The following is a 20,598-nucleotide window of genomic DNA, read 5'->3' as shown; positions in this document are numbered from 1 at the left end:
AAATGTGGAATTGACAATGTTGGTCTGTTTGAAACTACCCCAGCAGATTGTCGTTACGCGATCACCCTCGTGGATTACTACAGTAAATGGCCTGAGGCTGTGTTTACCAGTAATGTAACTACCCAGACTATCATTAAATTCTTAACTGTCGTGTTCAGACGCCACGGAAATTGCTACGAAATCGTAAACGATAATGGTGCCCAATTCACTTCGAAGGAATGGACTTCATTCCTCCATGACAGAGACATTAAACACTCCAAAGTGTCTACGTACTACCCATGGGAAAATGGCGCGGTGGAACGCTGGACCCGAGTTCTAAAAGACTGTTTGCAAATGGCAATCCGAGATGGAAAGCCTTGGAAAGCATATGTCCAACACTTCCTCATGCACTACAGGACGACAGCTCATGCCACTACAGGAGTTGCGCCATGATTGCTGCTCGCACAAAACATGAACATTCTCCCACGACAGAGTCCCTCCGTCTCTGACAATGCCGTGCGTACTAGAGTGCGTGCCACACAAGAAAAAGTGAAATCCTATACGGACGCCAAAACGGGGGAGTGAAACGATCGCCCATCAAAGAGGGAGATCATGTGCGGGTAAAACGTCCCTTTCATGTCAAAAAGGGTGCACCAAATTACAGTGCGCCACGCAAAGTTATCCAAACAAAAGGACCAAGCACATACGTCCTTGACGACGGAAAGACATGGAATGCGTTGCATCTCTCTCTGTGTCCTGAGCAGGCCACGCTATAAAACGGTGCCGCTGATCCCCAAGTGTCCTTGCACTCACAACAGATTATTCAAAAGGAGAGTCAGAAGATGCCCGGCTCAGCTAAAGCACTACATTCAGTAAAACCTGAAAGATTGCGAGTACAGTAAATTGACTGCTAAAGTGTCAATGGGATATTCTGATGTTACTGTCGTTATGGTTACTATAGTGTGCGTTTTAACAGTGTTATTATTCTGTGCTTTGTATAAAAATAACTGTTAACTTGAAGAATTGTGGAATGTTTTAGTTGGGTTATTCTTAGAGAGAGCTTTACTTTCTTAGCGAGAGCTTTACTTTCTGTACCAGCCTGCATCCCACTGCTGACTTGCTTCTGAAGCTCAGCAGGGTTGGTTCTGTTTGGTCCATGGATGGGAGACCAGATGCTGCTGGAAGTGGTGTTGGAGGGCCAGTCGGAGGCAGTGATTGGGGAGATTTCCCTTTGTAGGGTGCTGTTTTTTGGATGGGATGATAAACAGGTGTCCTGTCTCTCTGTGGTCACTAAAGATTGCATGGCACTTATTGTAAGAGTAGGGGTGTTAACCTTGGTGTTCTTGATAAATTCCCAATCTGGCCCTCATATGGTCACTTAATCATCCCCAGCTTACAATTGGCTCCTTCATCCTCACTCCTGTAACTATTCCCCAGGCTGTTGCTGTAAATGAGAATGTGCTCTGAGTCAACTTACCTGGTAAAATAAAAAAATGTGAGGGCCAGGTAGAACCATGAGGTCATAAAAGTGTTGAGCAGAGTCTTGGGCTAGTTCATAGGAAGCAGGTTGAGAAAGTCACAATGGACCAACTCTTTTACTGCCCAGGCTAACACACATCAGCCAAAGTCATCACTACCTTGGCCATATCGCTCAGTAACAGAGCCATATGGAGAGCTGACCTAATATACCTCTTTTACTATGGCATCACTGTAGTCATGTCCTCACAGCTTTGCCAATTACAGACAACTTCCTGCTTCTGGCAGCATCCCAAATGGCACCCCTATTCCCTTTATAGTGCACTACTTTTGAACTGGGCAATGAGCAGAGGCTTGCATTCCCATGTGACCTCATGTTCTGTTACTTTACTCTCCCACTATGGTGTTGGTTGTGGTTTGGTTTTGATGGTTTCTGGTCAATCTGGAAGAAGACACTTTTTGATTTGGGGGTTTAAAGGTTAGGTTGTAATAAGTAGCTCTGTCATTCAGTGGAATAATGACTTTTACACAACATTGTGGTTTGCATAGTGACACTAAAACCAGTGTGGTCTGTATTATTGGATGGATCAATACTGTAGCTACTCAAGTGGTTAATGTCGTTTTCAGTCAAATGTCTCTTTAGGCAATGCACAAACCAGAGAGAAAGAATTGTGTTTCAGTGTCTCTTGGTGTGAAAGTAAGGAAGTGAGATTCATTCAATGGCATATAAGTGGTATTAAACTCTAACCCCTAAAGAGGCAAAGAAACTTCCATTATAAATACAGCGTTGCCTTGGACACAAATGACATCTGAAAGATGAAAAGCCAGATTAGAATAACTCCTGAGTTGTGAGTGGGAGTACAATTCCACACAGACACATTTGAGTGACAGGAAACCACATGCACGATGATATATGACCAAAATAGATGTTTTTCTCCCAAAATCCTGAGAAATGTACATCAACAGATGAACATGCACAGGAAAGCAGGCACGGCCATAAAAGCGATGAGCTGAATTCTGAGGGCTCCAACAATAGAGTCTCTCCTGTCTGCCTTGCTGTATCGTGGGTGATGGAAGTTTGATAGAGTTCACCTGGGTGGCCTACCACATCTGTGGCTGGAAGCGGGGGAGTGGCCTGTCAGTTGCCATGACAGCAAGCCATCCACTGCAGCTAGTTGGACAGGAAGAGCATCTGCACGAAGGGATTCCAAAACCTGCGCAGACAGACAAACGCCATTCTGGAGAGTGGTCGGCTCTCCGCTGTCAAACATTTGTTTAACCAATTAGAGACAAGGGATTCAGAGCAGACATCTGACTGTCAGACATTTGGGCTTATGATCTGCCAAGTAAATACCACTTACTGGGACAAACACTAATCAACAACAGACAATATGCTTTTCAAATTAGATCCCTCACTATGGAGTAGTTTGGTATCCGTGAGGACTTATAAATTGTCTTAAAAACAATGTCCAAGCCTTATGTACAGTGGGGCAAAAAAGTATTTAGTCAGCCACCAATTGTGCAAGTTCTCCCACTTAAAAAGATGAGAGAGGCCTGTAATTTTCATCATAGGTACACTTCAACTATGACAGACAAAATGAGAAAAAAAAATCCAGAAAATCACATTGTAGGATTTTTAATGAATTTATTTGCAAATTATGGTGGAAAATAAGTATTTGGTCAATAACAAAAGTTTATCTCAATACTTTGTTATATACCCTTTGTTGGCAATGACAGAGGTCAAACGTTTTCTGTAAGTCACGGTTTTCACACACTGTTGCTGGTATTTTGGCCCATTCCTCCATGCAGATCTCCTCTAAAGCAGTGATGTTTTGGGGCTGTTGCTGGGCAACACGGACTTTCAACTCCCTCCAAAGATTTTCTATGGGGTTGAGATCTGGAGACTGGCTAGGCCACTCCAGGACCTTGAAATGCTTCTTACGAAGCCACTCCTTCGTTGCCCGGGCGGTGTGTTTGGGATCATTGTCATGCTGAAAGACCCAGCCACGTTTCATCTTCAATGCCCTTGCTGATGGAAGGAGGTTTTCACTCAAAATCTCATGATACATGGCCCAATTCATTCTTTCCTTTACACGGATCAGTCGTCCTGGTCCCTTTGCAGAAAAACAGCCCCAAAGCATGATGTTTCCACCCCCATGCTTCACAGTAGGTATGGTGTTCTTTGGATGCAACTCAGCATTCTTTGTCCTCCAAACACGACGAGTTGAGTTTTTACCAAAAAGTTCTATTTTGGTTTCATCTGACCATATGACATTCTCCCAATCTTCTTCTGGATCATCCAAATGCTCTCTAGCAAACTTCGACGGGCCTGGACATGTACTGGCTTAAGCAGGGGGACACGTCTGGCACTGCAGGATTTGAGTCCCTGGCAGCGTAGTGTGTTACTGATGGTAAGCTTTGTTACTTTGGTCCCAGCTCTCTGCAGGTCATTCACTAGGTCCCCCCGTGTGGTTCTGGGATTTTTGCTCACCGTTCTTGTGATCATTTTGACCCCACGGGGTGAGATCTTGCGTGGAGCCCCAGATCGAGGGAGATTATCAGTGGTCTTGTATGTCTTCCATTTCCTAATAATTGCTCCCACAGTTGATTTCTTCAAACCAAGCTGCTTACCTATTGCAGATTCAGTCTTCCCAGCCTGGTGCAGGTCTACAATTTTGTTTCTGGTGTCCTTTGACAGCTCTTTGGTCTTGGCCATAGTGGAGTTTGGAGTGTGACTGTTTGAGGTTGTGGACAGGTGTCTTTTATACTGATAACAAGTTCAAACAGGTGCCATTAATACAGGTAACGAGTGGAGGACAGAGGAGCCTCTTAAAGAAGAAGTTACGGATCTGTGAGAGCCAGAAATCTTGCTTGTTTGTAGGTGACCAAATACTTATTTTCCACCATAATTTGCAAATAAATTCATTAAAAATCCTACAATGTGATTTTCTGGATTTTTTTTCTCATTTTGTCTGTCATAGTTGAAGTGTACCTATGATGAAAATTACAGGCCTCTCTCATCTTTTTAAGTGGGAGAACTTGCACAATTGGTGGCTGACTAAATACTTTTTTGCCCCACTGTATACAGTCCAGGGCAATGACCATTTAGGATAATATTTGCTGAAAAAGACAGAACAAAACTAACCTCACAAGTCTGTGAGGTGGAGAGCTGCTCTGTGTGCGTAAGGGGTCTTCTCCTAGCCAATGACAAAGCCGATGATGCCTGACCAGACTGGGCTCTCTTGTTGTTGAGGCTGGCATGGTTGAGTTATGGTCAGAGTCTTACAAGTGGCTGACCACGTTAGTGTGAGGTCCAGATGTTGAGAGCTCTGACTAAGACGAGGAAAACAATCCCAGCTCATGCCAAACTTTCTGTCTTATGCCAACTCTTATTATGAAAATGGTGTTTCCTGTCATCATTGCTGTAAACCCACCCTTTTGCATTAGCAGTGGTGGGATAAGCAGATTAAGCAAAAGTAGGTATACTGGGTTCAGAAAAATGCCCTCGAAAACAAAATATAACACCACGTTCTCTGCGTCTCAGTCTTGGCAACATCTGAAAATGTGATAGTCATTATGGGTTTGACTGGGATTTGGACCAGAATGCATCTGTTCTCCACTACAGCTCCGCTTTTCTAAACCAGGAAGCAGTAGGTTGATCTTGGCAGCTGGCTGGGTCAATTTCTTTCTTTCATTAAAGTTTCAGACTTCCAAAAACAGACTCAGGATTTTTATTGGTAGGCTATACTAAACGAGTAGAAATTAGAATCCCCAAATTCATCATTAACATGTGTGGGGTTTAGAGAACCTGGGGTCTCTAGAACTTTCCAAACAAACACACACATACGTACGCACGCACGCACGCACAGACACACACACACAACCCCCCTCAACCCCAACACACACACCTTTAGCATGAAATCCTTTTAAAGAGGCATGGTTGTCCCCAGTACAGCAAGCGTGGTCTCTGGAACAAATTACTGCCTGCTTGCCAAGTGTAATATACTCCTTTTCATAGGAGATATTAAAGGTACACAGGTGGCCTGGCATGGACTCTACTTAGTCTGTTATTTTAAAGTTCATATTTGACCAGAGAAAAACCTCTTGAAATGCTCTCAAGAGGAGGCCATTTTGAACCTAATTCAAACATGAGGAAGTCTACTACAGCAAAAACGTGGGTCAGCCCAAGGACATGGTGGGGATATTATGGTGTGTTATGTGTGTGTGTGTGGAGGTTGGTGGGAAGAGCGATTAGGAAAACGGAGAATATACATTTTGGCAACAAACAAAAGAAACAAGGTTGACAGGTTTTCAGAGATGTGGCACCCTTTCTCGTCCGACACAAATGGACGCCAAAAGCATTGGAGAAAAAGAGAAGCTTCTTCCTCTCCGTCAGAATTAAACAGTAAATATTGTGAATTTAGGCGTCTAAGTGGGGGTTTGGAACACGGATGAACAGTGATGTTTTTGCCAGAGTAACACATGTGCTGGTGCTTAAACCTTCTTTTCATTTCATTCAATATTTCAGTGACTCTGGTTCACCTGTGTGTGAGGAAAAACAGCCTCCCACTAGACACGCACACATGCCTGAGGAGGCTGGTGGGAGGAGCTATAGGAGGACAGGTTCATTGTAATAGCTGGAATGGAATGCATGGAACAAAGTCAAGCATGTGGTTGTGTATCAGAATCAAAACATATGGAAACCACATGCGTGACTTTGTTCCATTTATCCCATTCCAGCTATTACAATGAGCATGTCCTCCTATAGCTCCTCCCACCAGCCTCCTCAGGCGTGTGTGTGTGTGCGTGTCTAGTGGGAGGCTGTTTTTCCTCACACACAGGTGAACCAGAGTCACTGAAATATTGAATGAAATGAAAAGAAGGTTTAAGCACCAGCACATGTGTTACTCTGGCAAAAACATCACTGTTCACCCGTGTTCCAAACCCCCACTTTGACGCCTAAATTCACAATATTTAGTGCAAGAATGTGAACAACATTGTATAGGTTGCTTTGTTGCATGGTTGTGCAATATTTTCGTAATGCAATGAACATAAATAGAATAAAGCCATCTCCAAGCTGCCTGAAAAGAACCAAAGTGCAATTACACCGTATTACAGGCCAAAAGCATGCAAACGAAAAGAGAAAGGAAACAACAGAGAGGGAGAGAAAACGAACACATCCCTCTCCCTCTACTCCTTATATAGCCCAAACAAACCTCGCAAATGCAGAAAAGGTGGTAAGCACATTTAAGACATTCCTTCACAACAATAATGGGTAAACGAAAATCAACCATAGGCTCTTAACAGAGAGAGAGAGAGAGCAATATGGGGACTGGGATGTGTTACTGGAACACCACAACTTCCGTAACAGAAGAACCACATAAAAGTGCATTCCACTCCTTTTGCCTAACACGACATAGCATCGGCAGATAATTAATGGCACAGCTTAATTCATTGGGATCGGTGGGAAAGATCCAGTGGCATACTATGTCTCATTTAATGTCAATGTCATTCGATATTGATTTAACTTATTTTCCCGACCTCACCAAGCATGGGGCTGGGACACTCATACATGTTCTGTGGTGGGTGAGGATAGGAGGAGCGTGAGTCAGAGGGGTGAGCGTGGGTAGGGGGAGGGTCGCGTGAGGTGCGTCCCATGCCAGCCAAACCCATTGGAGCGAAACCACCAGTATGGCTGGTTATGCTGATGCTGCTGACAAAGCTGGGCCCGGATCCCGACTCCAGCACCACACCGCAGCGCTCTCCTGGAATATACCTGGCCGTGCCGACCGGAAGTGAAACCATTACAAGTGCAGGAAACTGATCAGCACACTCTGGGTTTAACGCCGTTAGCAGGATGCCTGGCCCGACTCCTCAAACCAAGAGGTTTGAGAGAAGCAGAAGAAGTCTGCATCAAAATGGCACTCTAGTCCCTTTATAGTGCACTACATAGGGAATTAGGGTGCCATTTGGGACTCAGCTGAAGAGAAACCCTCAAACCTCAAGCCTCAGATCTCAGGAGTCCACCCACCATGACAAAAATGACCTCTCTACATGTGCTCCTCTGACTGTTCCAAGCCTCTACCTGGACTGGAGAGACAGAGCTCACTCATCCACATCACTAACTGACAACAGAAGATATGAAGGTAATGATGCCCAGGTCGGTGGTTGAAGTCCAAGATGGCTGACGGCTACTCAGGCCCATGACAGATCCTTCTTTATTCCAGCTTTAAAAGAGTATGTGGGGGTTCGGCCGAACAACAGAGTCCATTTTTTCCATCCTTCTAATGACTTTCCTATGTCAACCCGCCACAGAAAAAAATAAATATGTCAGAACCTTTGAGGACTGGGGAGGTAATTTTGAGCTGGCTTCAATTTGGCAGAAGAGAGACTGATGGGAATACCATATGAATTCACTCAGCCCATATGTGCGTGTGTGTGTGTGAGAGAGAGAGAGAGAGAAAATACGGCAAAAGGAGAAACAGTGAAACAGGACTATATCTGTTGAATATGTATCTGTGCCTAAACCCAAGGCCATATCCTCTCAGCTTCTTCTGACACAGAGAGAAAGAGAGAGAGAGAGTTAAAATGGTGACTCCACACATATGTCACCAATTGGGTCAAGACTTCACCAAAAGCACATAAACACATTTCAACATGTGGTCACAAAGTGTTAGTAGGTCATGTGTGTTGATATTACACCTTCTAGCTTTTTAATACCACGATCCCAAGTTCTTTGTGCCGGAAAGAACGCCAGAGGTAAGCCTGAGTTCACTCTGCTCTGTCTCACTCTGAAAATGCAGCCATCTTGTCCTGAGAGAGTTAGGATATGCTGAGAAAAAGAAGAAAAAGTATTTTTGCTCGATGCTCTGCGAATTCTCTACCTGCCTTACGGATCAGCCTGCTTTCATAAGAACATTGGGACTACTAGCACCCGCCGCTGTCTGGAATTCCCAAGCGAGGTTAAACGGAAGGACATACTAGAGCAGGAACGTCTGATAAACAACTTGAGACAGATGAGGTAAACAAAAGGGACAGAAGAACTTTCATAACCATCCGTTTTAATTTTCAGTAAAATAACCACTAAAACTGTCACATCTACATGACACTAATAGTCAAGATCAGGATTGTCCTAAAATAACATGTTACCCACATTTCCCATATTTACAGTAACACCACCCCTCATCCCCACCTCTGGTCCTACAATTTTGAGGACATTGTCCCCAGTTTCACCAGTGCAGCAAGTGGAAACACCCTATTTAGGTATTTGTTGGGCTAGTGTAGACAGTTTAGACAGTGTAGACCAAGAATCATAGCTGAAATCACAAAACTCTGTGTCTTTCGGCCAAACACCGGGGTAAAGTCTTATAGTGGAAATGCGGCAAAATGCCCTATGCTGGTTGAGACACCTCGACACCCCTCTCCATTGAGTCTCCATGGTGGCATCTCTACACAGGGTAGCACTGGTACCATGTAGCAGTGAACAAGCCTTTTCATTAAAACACATTGCACTACGGGGCATTAATACTAAAGCTAGGCATAGAGAAAAAAAAATGGGTTCATAGTTCAAAGGTTACAAACGTTGCACTTAAAAAAACAAGGCTATACACTTTGTTATGATCCTGGACAATAACAACTCCAGAGTGAGGAGGCGGGTCCAATAAGAGCAGAGCAGGCCAGGACAACAGCTGCCTTTGGCTGCGTCCGAAATAGATCCCTATTCCCTTTCATAGGGCTCTGGTGAAAAGGAGTGCACTATATAGGGTGCCATATGGAACGCAAGCCCATGAGTGGAGGGCTGGCGGCTCGCGGCGCAGGGTACTCACACGAAGACAAACAGGATGCTTCCTCTCGGGTGACACTGTGATGAGAGAGATTGTGGTAAAGCACAGTTTGAGTTTGTCTCCGCTGGTGCTGGGGTAAACATCGGGGACCACTCCCACCAAGTCACTCTGGATTGGAGTAACTCTCTCCAGAGTGACAGAGAGGCTCCCAAATCCCTCCTTGGGTCAACAGTACAATGGTGCAGTACTCTCGCTCTCTCGTTCTCTCGTTCTCCATCGTAGGGTGTGTGTTTCTGTCTTTCCCATTTCTTCTCTTTCCCTCTCTCGCGTTGTCTTTATGTGTATGTGAGTTTGAGAGTGTGAGTGTGTAAGTATGTGTGTGTGTGTGTGTATGCATGTCTATCAGTGAATGAGTGTATGTGTTTATGAACTGGTGACCTCCTGACCCCATCAAGCTGTGAGTGCTGCTTTTGGTACGGGCTAAACGGCTAAGGCTGTAACCCAGAAAAAGCTGTTATGTTTAACCCTGCACGGTCCCAAAGGCAGTGAGTAGACACAGCTCATACTGCCTTGTGTCTGTCCTGTCATGTAAACAATGGCTACATAACAGCTGATCCTCAACACGGGGGCCCCTCAGGGGTGCGTGCTCAGTCCTCTCCTGTACTCCCTGTACTCCCTGTTCACCCACAACTGCGTGGCCAGGCACGACTCCACCACCATCATTAAGTTTGCAGACGACACAACAGTGGTGGGCCTGATCACCGACAACGACGAGACAGCCTATAAGGAGGAGGTCAGAGACCTGGCCGGGTGGTGCCAGGACAACAACCTCTCCCTCAACATAACCAAGACTAAGGAGATTATTGTGGACTACAGGAAAAGGAGGACCGACCACGCCCCCATTCTCATCGACAGGGCTGTAGTGGAGCAGGTTGAGAGCTTCAAGTTCCTTGGTGTCCACATCACCAACAAACTAAAATGGTCCAAACACACCAAGACAGTCGTGAAGAGGGCACGACAAAGCCTATTCCCCCTCAGGAAACTAAAAAGATTTGGCATGGGTCCTCAGATCCTCAAAAGGTTCTACAGCTGCAACATCGAGAGCATCCTGACTGGTTGCATCACTGCCCAGTATGGCAACTGCTCAGCCTCCAACCGCAAGGCACTACAGAGAATGGGGGGACGGCCCAGAATATCACTGGGGCTGAGCTGACTGCCATCCAGGACTTCTACACCAGGCAGTGTCAGAGGAAGGCCCTAAAAATGGTCAAAGACCCCAGCCACCCCAGTCATAGACTGTTCTCTCTACTACCGCATGGCAAGCAGTACCGGAGCACCAAGTCTAGGACCAAAAGGCTTCTCAACAGTTTTTACACCCGAGCCATAAGACTCCTGAACAGGTAATCAAATGGCTACTCGAACTATTTTCATTGTCTTTTTTACTGTTGTTTTTATTTATTAACTTATCTATTGTTCACCTAATACCTTTTTTTAACTTAAGAATTGCACTGTTGGTTAGAGCCTGTAAGTAAGCATTTCACTGTAAGGTCTACCTACACCTGTTGTATTCGGCGCGTGTGACAAATACAATTTGATTTGATTTACATCGCAAAAGAGACCCTACAGTATTCCCTATATAATGGCACTGCTTTCGACCAGGGCCCATAGAGAATATGGCGCCATTTAGGACGCATGCAAACTATCACTTGATGGTGATGAGGAAGATCGATATTTATCTCAGTTGGGAGTGGGAGTAAAGCGAGTGAAGAGAGTTGTGTTGTACTCACCGAACCGCTTGTATCCAAAAGACTGTACTTCCTCCTCGTCTGCAAAATCGTCTGTGGGAATAACAACAGACACACGTGTGTTAGAATGAGGTCCAAGAGAAAAATCACACACAAACACGGCAACAAAAGAACAAATGCAATCGATATTTATCTAGAATATAGTGCCGCAGGCACACACTGAAATCCACTGCATGGAGTAATAAGCGTGTCACGAAACCTTCGTACACTGTATGTCTGCATCCCAAATGGCAGCCTATTCTGTGTATATTGCACTACTTTTGGCCAGTCCTATGAGGAATAGGGTACCATTTGGGACGCAGGCCATACGTATATTAACTCCCCAGCCACCACAGTTAATGATACCTCATTGTACTGCGGGAGGAGTGAGTACCCCACCCCCACCTCAGCAGAGGTCAGGACAGAATGTTCTCCCAACAACTGTTCTGTTACTACTCTGGCTAAGAGACCTTATTATATAAATCAAGCCTTTAAAGCCTCAACTATCACACAAAATAAATCGCAAGATCCTGAAGGGACTGTTTCCATAATTATTGGCACCCTTGATGAAGATGAACAAAAAATAATGTATAAAACAAATAATACAAATACTAGGGAAATTATATTATTTACAAGTCATTTAAAAAAATCTAAAAAAGATAGGTGTCAAAATTATTGGCACCCTGTTTTCAATTCTCTAGCACCCTCCTGTGCGAGGATAAAGACACTGAGACTTTTTATACAATGATTTATGAGATTGGAGCACATGTTGGGAGGGATCTTAGACCATTCCTTCATACAGAATCTTCCCAGATCCTTGATATCCTTCATCCGCTCTTATGGACTGCCCTCTTCATTTCAAACCACAAACCACATGTTTTCAATGGGGTTCAAGTTCAAAGACTTAGACGGCCATTGCAAAATGTTTATTTTGTGGTCAATTAACCATTTAGCTCTATTTCCATGTCATCTGACCATAGCACCTCCTGGAGTTTGATAAACGGCATTGGCACTTGGATTGGAACCGGTGCTATGGCCACGCACACCAGTAGAAGGTTTGGCGTTGAAAAACAGAAGCATATGCAGAAAAGTACCTCATACCTACAGTTAAATATGGAGGTGGATCTTTGATGTTATGGGGCTATTTTGCTTTCACTGGTCCTGGGGCCCCTGTTAAGGTCAACGGCATCATGAACTTTACCAAGTACCAGGACATTTTAGACAAAAACCTGGTTGCCTCTGACAGGAGGCTGATACTTGGCCGCAAGTGGATTTTCCAGCAAGACAATAACCCCAAGCACTAATCAAAATCCACAAAGAAATGGTTATTTGACCACAAAATCAACATTAGGGCTCTGGTCAAATGTAGTGCACTATAGCGAATAGGGTGCCATTTGAGACACAGCCTAGGTAACCAAATGGATACGGGACACCAACAGGCATTTGGGGCAGCCAGTATACTACACAAATGCTTTTCTCTATAGGAAGGATAAATAGGCTTTACTCAGCACATAGCTTTATCATCATGGTATGTCATGGAGGCTGTAACTCCCCATCAAGTGCCTCTCTCTGTGTGGAAAGGAGACAGGAGGACTCAAGCCTGTATAAGCCACACGCTGCGGTTTCTCTGGGTTGTTGACTGTAAACCCTAATTAAACCTCGTTACACTACACGAGAACCCAGCGCAGGTCGGCTGCAGAGAAAGAAGAACATCACTCATAATGGCTAGCAGATGTACACTCTTAGAAAAAAAAGGTGCTATCTAGAACCTTAAAGGGTTATTTGGCTGTCCCTTTAGGAGAACCTGTTGAAGAACCCCTTTTGGCTCCAAGTAGAAACCTTTTGGCTCCAAGTAGAAACCTTTTGGTTCCAGGTAGAAACTTTTGGGGTTCTACATGTAACCCAAAAGGGGTCGGTGTCAGTGAGTCACAAACCAGTGAAATACGTAGAGCCAGGTCGCTCTCTTTCATGGTCCTTCGAGTATGATTCCGGGGGATCCAGTGGAGCTACTACTACCCTCTCTGGAGCCTATGTGAACCCCACGCCTGCCGAGGTTCAGCATGGACCCAATGTTCCCTCTCCTCCACCTGTGGGATACTATTCAGCACCAGGTGGGGCCGCATCCCCAGCAACCCAGCACATGGATTGTGCTTCTGCGTTGGAGTGCCGGGGAGTTGCAGCGCCGTGGACATCGCTGCATTTGTCATAGGGTGTGCATAGAGTCCCGTTTTGCCCATGTTGAGCAGAATATACAGTCTTCTCAAGTGATACTTTGCATTGTGCAGCAGAGGACCAGATCCCGGGCTTCCTCCTGTCAGGGGAGCCATTTCCAGCGGTTTGCAGTGGAGAGCATGGGACAGTCATACGGAGGACAGCAGCAAGGGGTTGTCTTTTCAGGCCTGTCACCGTTGCCAGATGTGACTGTGACCATCTGGTGTGACTATAATGCCTCTCCAGCCCCGGCTACAACTGAGAATATGTCCTCGGCTCCCGCTGGTCCTCATGAGTTGCCTGCTACGGAGACTAAGCCCACATCAGATGTAATTCCCCATCCCCCCTCCGCTGCTGTGGAGTCTCGGGGAGTCCTCTCCTGGGCTCGGGTGGCCTATGCGCTTCCAGTAGCATTGCCACACTGTAGTAAATCCTATGTTGCTGACTGGACCCTAGTCCTCACAGCCACCAGATCATCAACAGCCAAAGCTACCCGGAAAGCCATCGCCAGCGGCAGTGGCCCTGTCTGCCTCTGACTCTCTGCCTGTCCCTGCACTAGGGGACCCTCCAGCAGCACCGGACCTGTCTGCTGCTACCTGGGCCCATGGGGGGACCCAGCCACAGCACTGTCACCATCTACTGACAGTACAGCTTCACCTGACAGAACCACAGCCCTGGGTCCGGTTCTGTGTGTTCAGGATTCCCCTGCCTAGCGTGTACTACCTGACCCAGCTACAGTCCTGGTCCTGCTGCCTCTGCACTCAACCCCCAACGTGACTGTGGGGGGGGGGACCAGACCTCACCGGGGCCGGCCATCCAGACTTCACCCTCCAGTGTCCTATCCCAGGGGAACTACCTATTCCTACTCCTGGTTGTGATCTTATTCACCATCTGCCCTGGTCTCACCAGCACTGCCTCCTGATCTGACCCTGTGTCTACCTTTGGGGCCTGCTCCGGGGCTTGCCCTGGACACTCCTCTGGTTCCTGCACTTGGGTACTTGCCTGCCTCAGTTGGGGAACCTCCGCCTCCATGCCTGCTCTCCTCTGCTGGGGCACAGCCCACCTCTGTGGGGGAACCACCGCCGCACCTACTCTCCACTACTGGGGCATGGCCCGCCTCTGTGAGGAAAACCCCCCCAGCACCTGGACTTGTTACAGTGGGCTGGCCATACTCCAAAGTGCCACCCGCATGGATGCTTTAAACCCTCTGTTCCCTGGCAGCTCCTGACCTGCAGCTGATGGAGTGACTGCATGGAATAACTACACGGGGCGGCGGGGAGCACCACTACTGACATTCCGGCAGGGGAATCCTTCCCTTTTGTGAATATGCTGCACATATTTTAGGGGTGGCTGTTACAGAACCCCCCTGCCGCGGGCGTTACATATCACTGTTTGTGTGAGCATTTGTTGATTTGCTTTCTGGAGCCACGCTGTCTGACTCACCCACCCTCAGCCTTTCAACCCCTCATGTGAGAGATCGATTTCTCCTACAGCTCATGGCTTCAGCCAATCAAACAATAGCCATGTGTCTCACCCCAATGCGTGCTCTAGCCTTGCAGTCTCTCCAGGCCCTGATTGGCTAGCCAGCCTGACCCACGCTCTCCAGGAGAGTAAATATTGCCCGTATCTGAACGGTGTTATTCCAGTCTGTGAGTGTGGGTGGATATAACACAGGAACTTGAATCACACACAGGGATGCGTGAACACAGAAAACATACCCATGTCCATCTTCTTCTGCCTGTGATTAAAGTGACTTAGTGTGTTACCTGGGGTGGCAGGTAGCCTAGTGGTTAGAGCGTCGGGCCAGTAACCGAAAGGTTGCTAGATTGAATCTCAGAGCCGACAAGGTAAAAAGCTGTTGTTCTGCCCCTGAATAAGGCAGTTAACCCAGACTAGGCTGTCATTGAAAATAATAATTTGTTCTTAACTGACTTGCCTAGTTAAATAAAGGTAAAAAAAAATAACTCTTGGACTGCTTTATTCCCCTCTAACCGGGGAGGGTGTCAGTGAGTCACAAACCAGTAAAATATGTGGAGCCGGATTGCTCTCGTTCAACTACTTTTGACCAGAGCCCTAGGTGCCCTGGTCAAAAGTAGTGCACTTCATAGGGAAAGGTGTGCCATTTGGGACTCAGCCTGTGTCCATGATAGAGAGAAGGCCACACACTAAAAAACGAGGGTTGTTTGGGAAGGTTGATGGTTCTATGTGGAACCATAATGACTCAAAGGACCGTTTGAGCTCTTCAGCGGTTCTATACAGTTCCCAAAAGGGTTCTTTGCTCTTTTAGTGGTAGTTCAAATGTAGGGGCTGTGGCTCATTCGAATATTTTGGTGGGCGTGGTTTGCTCACAGCTCTTTTTGTGCAACCGTGAGTGAGAGTGTCATTACAGTTTATTTCATGTGTTGTGTTAAGACACCATATATTTTCTATGATCGTGGCAAGTGATTGTGTCTTGTAAAAGACTCATATATGGCCTTGTGTCAATTGGGAATTGTTTCATAAATCAGTCTGTGGTTCTCAATCTAAATTCTCTCCTCAGGGACCTGCAGGTGTTCCAGAGGTAGCTCACTTGATTAAATGGGTCAGTTAACACAATAATAACACCTATGGAATTTGAACAATATAATATGGCTGACCAGAATCAAAAACCCTGTATGGTTATTCTATAGGATCTACAAAGAACATTTCAGATTGAGAAAGGTTCCTTATAGAACTAAAGGTTCTGTGAAGAACAATAAAAAAGGGTTCTATATAGCCCCAACAAGGGTTGTAACCATAGCGGAACCCTTTTTTGGTGCAATATAGAACCTTTGTTAATGGTCCTTTATAGAACCTCGGGAAAAGGGTTCTATATAACACCATACAGGTTCCATTTAGAACCTAATGACCATTGTTCTTTATTGAACTTTCAAAACAGGGTTCTATATAGCTATATAGCACCAAAAGGGTTCCGCTATGGTTACAAGACAAATAACCTCTATCCGGTACTATTTAGAACCATTCTTTTTAAAGTGCATATGAACATACTGAATGATGTGTTCCATTGTTCCTCGATCACTTCTGAATTTGAGAGACATACGAGATGAGTCCCCGTCTATGGTGTCATTAGGTCATGTGTCACACGGTAAAAAAACATTGAGGTTCCACAGGGGAGTTAACTGTTTGTAAATATGCAAATGGGTATATTAGGTCTATACATGGAATCAAATCAATGCTATACACCTCCCTGCATAAAATATGGTTAACATTTCCCTTTGAATAACAATTGAGCACACTGTCTTATTGTTAGTACAGGCTCGAACAAAAGCATCACTGATATACAGTATATCACAAAGGACCTATAAGTAGCCAAACAAAAACGGTTACTCAATCAATGCACCACTATAGAGAATGATGCGACTGGCGGAGAAAGGCCAAGTCATTTCACAATACAGCTGAATTCCACAACACAGGCACTTAATCTCATCCAGATGTGCAACACTCAGATACAAAAAATCGTGAATTTAAATTTTTGGGCTACCACTTCAAACTTCTCAAAACAATTTTAAAGATGAACAGCACCTTGCATAACACATACTGTACCTTTCATGGCGTTGTATAAATCTGTTAGGAGTGCAGAAGAGATGAGAGTCGCTATGTCACTTTTTGTTCATCTCAAAATTCAGTCCAACCGAGCAGGTTTGAATCAGTTGCTGGGAGAACAGCAAACTAAACGCTCGCACAAAAAGTTCCGATCCTCCAATTTCAAAATGTGAGGACTGCGCACGACCGTAAAATGTTAATCTCGAACATCCCGTTAGAATCCCATTGTTCCGTTATTTGCCGACACTGTTCGATAAAATCTGGTTAGAGAAAGTTACATTTCTCTGTATTCGTAATATTTTGTGTTGCGCTGGAAAATGCACCCGTGGCTTGTGTTAGGTTATTTTAAATATGTCTCTTTCCAGTGTGCAGCGCTGCCCACAATCACAAACTCACAAACATTTTAGAACCGAAGGATGTCCCGCGTCTGCAGCCCGGTTCTAAACACCCCACACACTCCTCGCTCTCCTTAAAGGTGAGGATGCCTTTCAGCGCAAACTGTGGGATGCCTTGAGAAACTGCTGGCAAGAGATGAGATTGGATTACTGGGTGAAAAATCTGGTACCCATTAAAGACCATTTCAAAGGGGTTGGGCAGGGGGGCTAAACCAACGTCACTGGACCTGCCAGCGACTTTAATGCATTGTGTTTTAGATTTCGCATTCTTTCTCACTTCAAGTAGGATTTTGATAGGCTATTAGACAACATATTTGGAATGTTGAATCTCCATCCATGCTCTCTCTTTTATGCCTTACAAAAAAAGATTGCAGTTTTGAAACTGCCGTAAAAGTGCATTAACTGCAGTCTACTGTGGTATTTTGAAACAGTACTTGCAGAATAACTGCAGTGACTATTATCAAAATTGGGTGAACTTATCACATACTGCACTCTAACTGCGCTTACACTGCAAAATTACTGCAGTAAAAAAACTGTTCTTTTTGGATGCAGTATTTGTACCATACTGCAGTTATACTGCATTCTAAATGCAAACTTTTTTCGTAAGGGATGAAGTTCTAAAATGTCTCCACTACTACCAATGACTATTATCACATTTGGGAGAAGTTATCACAGCTGGGGGTGTGGAATGCCATACCATTTCATTCAGCCTAATGGGAACCCACGCATAGAACATGCCCTCTCTGGTTTGTGGCCCCTGAAACCTCTTTGCCCTGGAGAAGCAGTCCACTGATCAAAGACACATGGTTTTCTCAGGCTAATTAGCACATGAATGCAATATGACCCCCTTTTATCTTACGTTAAAGCCGCATGTTTTACTGAGTGTCTAATGGAATACTATTTTTGGGGCGGCAGGTAGCCTAGTGGTTAGAGTGGCGGGCTAGTAACCGACAGGTTGCTAGATCGAATCCCCGAGCTGAGAAGGTAAAAATCTGTCGTTCCGCTGTCATTGTAAATAAGAATTTGTTCTTAACTGACTTGCCTAGCTAAATAAAGGTGCTTTTTTTTTTTTTTAAACACAGAGCTTTTCTGGTTGTCCCAAAACCACAGACAGTCACCTACACTTGGCTCTTATGTCCACATTGAACAAAGCTGTGTGTGTGTGCAGTACGCTCCCTTGGTGTTCACCCTCAAGCTGATCCTGATCCAGATCAAGCTGATCCTCTGGTACGCACTAAGTCGCAATCTGATTCTACAAACAGATCGATCTCTGACAAAACAGGCAAGGTTGACTCGACTCTGAGCCCTGTAGAGCTCTGATCAAAAGTAGTGCACTGTATAAGGAATAGAGTGAGATTTGGGACTCATCCTTCTTCTCTTTGGATAACGGAGCCCATAACCCAGGCTCAGTGTTAAGGGCTTGGCTTATGACAGTCCGGAGTGTATCAGATTCCAGACCTGTCTGAAATAATTTTCGGGGTCATCCAGTGTTTTTCTTATGGCTGAAACTGTTGTTTTACCATCGGCCATAATTGCAGCTGCAGGCTGGTATTAGGGCCCAGGTAAAGATCACAGTGGCAGGCAGTCTGTAGACCAGGCTCCTGCTGGGCCTCTTTCAGAGGTTGGGACCTACTTTGCTGGGTCAGGGCTCTTAGCAGTACAGAGGGTTCATATGAACCTGGCTGGAGATAGATACCACATAGGTGGTATCGAACTACAAGTTCCACATTCTTCACTAAGTTAGTCAAGGAACGTGCTCTAACGCCCTGGACCAGCGCTAGATGGTCACATGATCAGAGCCTTTGGTGGCTCGGCATCCATGTTGTAAATTTGGGTCCTGGTATCGGTTGTAAGTTTGGGTCCTGGTATCGTTTTTTTTGTGTTTGCTAAACGCTAACTACTTTCTGCTCTGCTTGTGTAGCTAATGCTTCCTTGCTTGGGTAGGATTTGTATTTGCTAAAAACCCACTACTTTCTGCTCTGCTTGTGTAGCCAGTGCTTCCTTGCTTGGGCCAGTAGTAAGAGTAAATTCAAAACGGCTAAGGGTACCTGACGGTGGCCTAGGGTACCTGACGGTGCCCTAGGCCATGTGGCTTCACAATGAAAGTGAAAGATACTCAATGAAAATGAAAGTGCTGTCCTGAGAAGGCTTTGGCTTGGACCAGTTCATGTGACCATCGTCTCTGGCTGGGTTTGACTTCCATTGGGCGTCAGGTTGACTTTGTGAGAAAGATTGTGGCTGTTGGCGAAGGGTCTTCCGGTGAAGCGACCTCGGGAAAAGGGGTTGTCTGAGGCCGGGAGAGAGCAGCAGCGGTGGTTGGAGTTGATATGAGGCTCATTCCGGTTTCTCTGGCAGTGTTCAGAGTCCGGATTCCAGGAAGGATATACAGCACTATCCCTGGTTGGCTCTGGAGGGTTTTCAGAGTGTGAATCGGATGACAGCCCATGGTAGCCTTAAGCCCCTGCTTTGGATTCGGGGGGAGAGTGAACCGTTGGTGGTTAATGTGCCTTTGATGGAGCTGTGTTGTAGGGCGGCAGATCACCTGGGGGTCGATTGGTCGTCTTCTCACCTGCAGTGGAGTTCCTCCAGGTTTGGGGGAAGGTATTTACCTCTTGTCCCTGCAGGGGTGAAGCGTCACTTACCCATGTTTAAAGATTTTGCCGATGAGCTAAAGGCAACCTGGGATTCCCCTCATTCAGCCAAGCTGGTGCTACCAGGTCATGACGAGTTCATGAATGTAAAGGGTATGTATGAAGGCGGAGCTCGTTTGCACACCACTGATGGATGGAAAGCTGGCGAGTTACATAGCTCCAGAGGCTAACAAAGGGGCTGATCTAAACACAATGCTTTAGAATAAACAGTGCCGGTTCTTGGTGGATCAGCCAGACTAAGTGTACAAGGTTGAGGATGTGGCAGCCCGGTCGTTGAATGTGGTCACGATGCTTCAGATGTATCATATCGATTTGCTGTAGGAGCAACATGGGTGCGGCTCTACTTTCTCTACTCTATCTCCACGAAGTGTAGAATGCACCCCTCTGTGGGTGCCCAGATATGGGACCGGTTCGGCAGGTCCAACGTAGATCTTTATGCGTCGCGAAAAAAAAAATGTGCATTGTCGTCTGTTCTTCTCAATGAGGGATCTGGGTGCTTCGTTGGGAACGGATGCTTTGGCGTGTCAATGGCCTTTGGAGAGGGTCCGTGGAGGCCACCGTGGAGAAGGTCCGTCAGGAAGGTCTGTTGTTGATTCTGGTGGCCACCCGTTGGCCCAGACAACCCTGGCTCCCGAGGATCATCCACCTGTTGGGCGGGGAACCGTAGAGGGTTCCGTGTCGTCGGGGTCTATTGAATTAGCACGTGCACCCTCTACGAGAGGGTTGTCTACGTATA

The 20,598-nt window shown here is 45.8% G+C and overlaps 1 protein-coding gene across 1 annotated transcript in view; it reads right to left on the bottom strand.

The window, feature by feature from the left end:
- LOC120028022 (collectin-12-like) overlaps positions 1-17,298 on the bottom strand; it is a 46,125-nt gene extending 28,827 nt beyond the window's left edge. Inside the window, exons 1-2 of the mRNA XM_038973142.1 lie at positions 16,817-17,298; positions 11,027-11,077 (exon numbers count right to left, since the gene is read on the bottom strand). Coding sequence (XP_038829070.1) covers positions 11,027-11,077; positions 16,817-16,823 — 58 coding nt within the window. The 5' untranslated portion in view covers positions 16,824-17,298. The remainder of the gene's footprint in view (positions 1-11,026; positions 11,078-16,816) is intronic.
- Positions 17,299-20,598: the final 3,300 nt, after the last annotated feature.

The sequence above is a fragment of the Salvelinus namaycush genome, chromosome 33 (assembly GCF_016432855.1).
Source record: "Salvelinus namaycush isolate Seneca chromosome 33, SaNama_1.0, whole genome shotgun sequence".
NCBI classification, from domain to species: domain Eukaryota; kingdom Metazoa; phylum Chordata; class Actinopteri; order Salmoniformes; family Salmonidae; genus Salvelinus; species Salvelinus namaycush.
The sequence above is the reverse complement of the archived record's forward strand: the minus strand, read 5'-3'. Positions and strand labels throughout refer to the sequence as shown.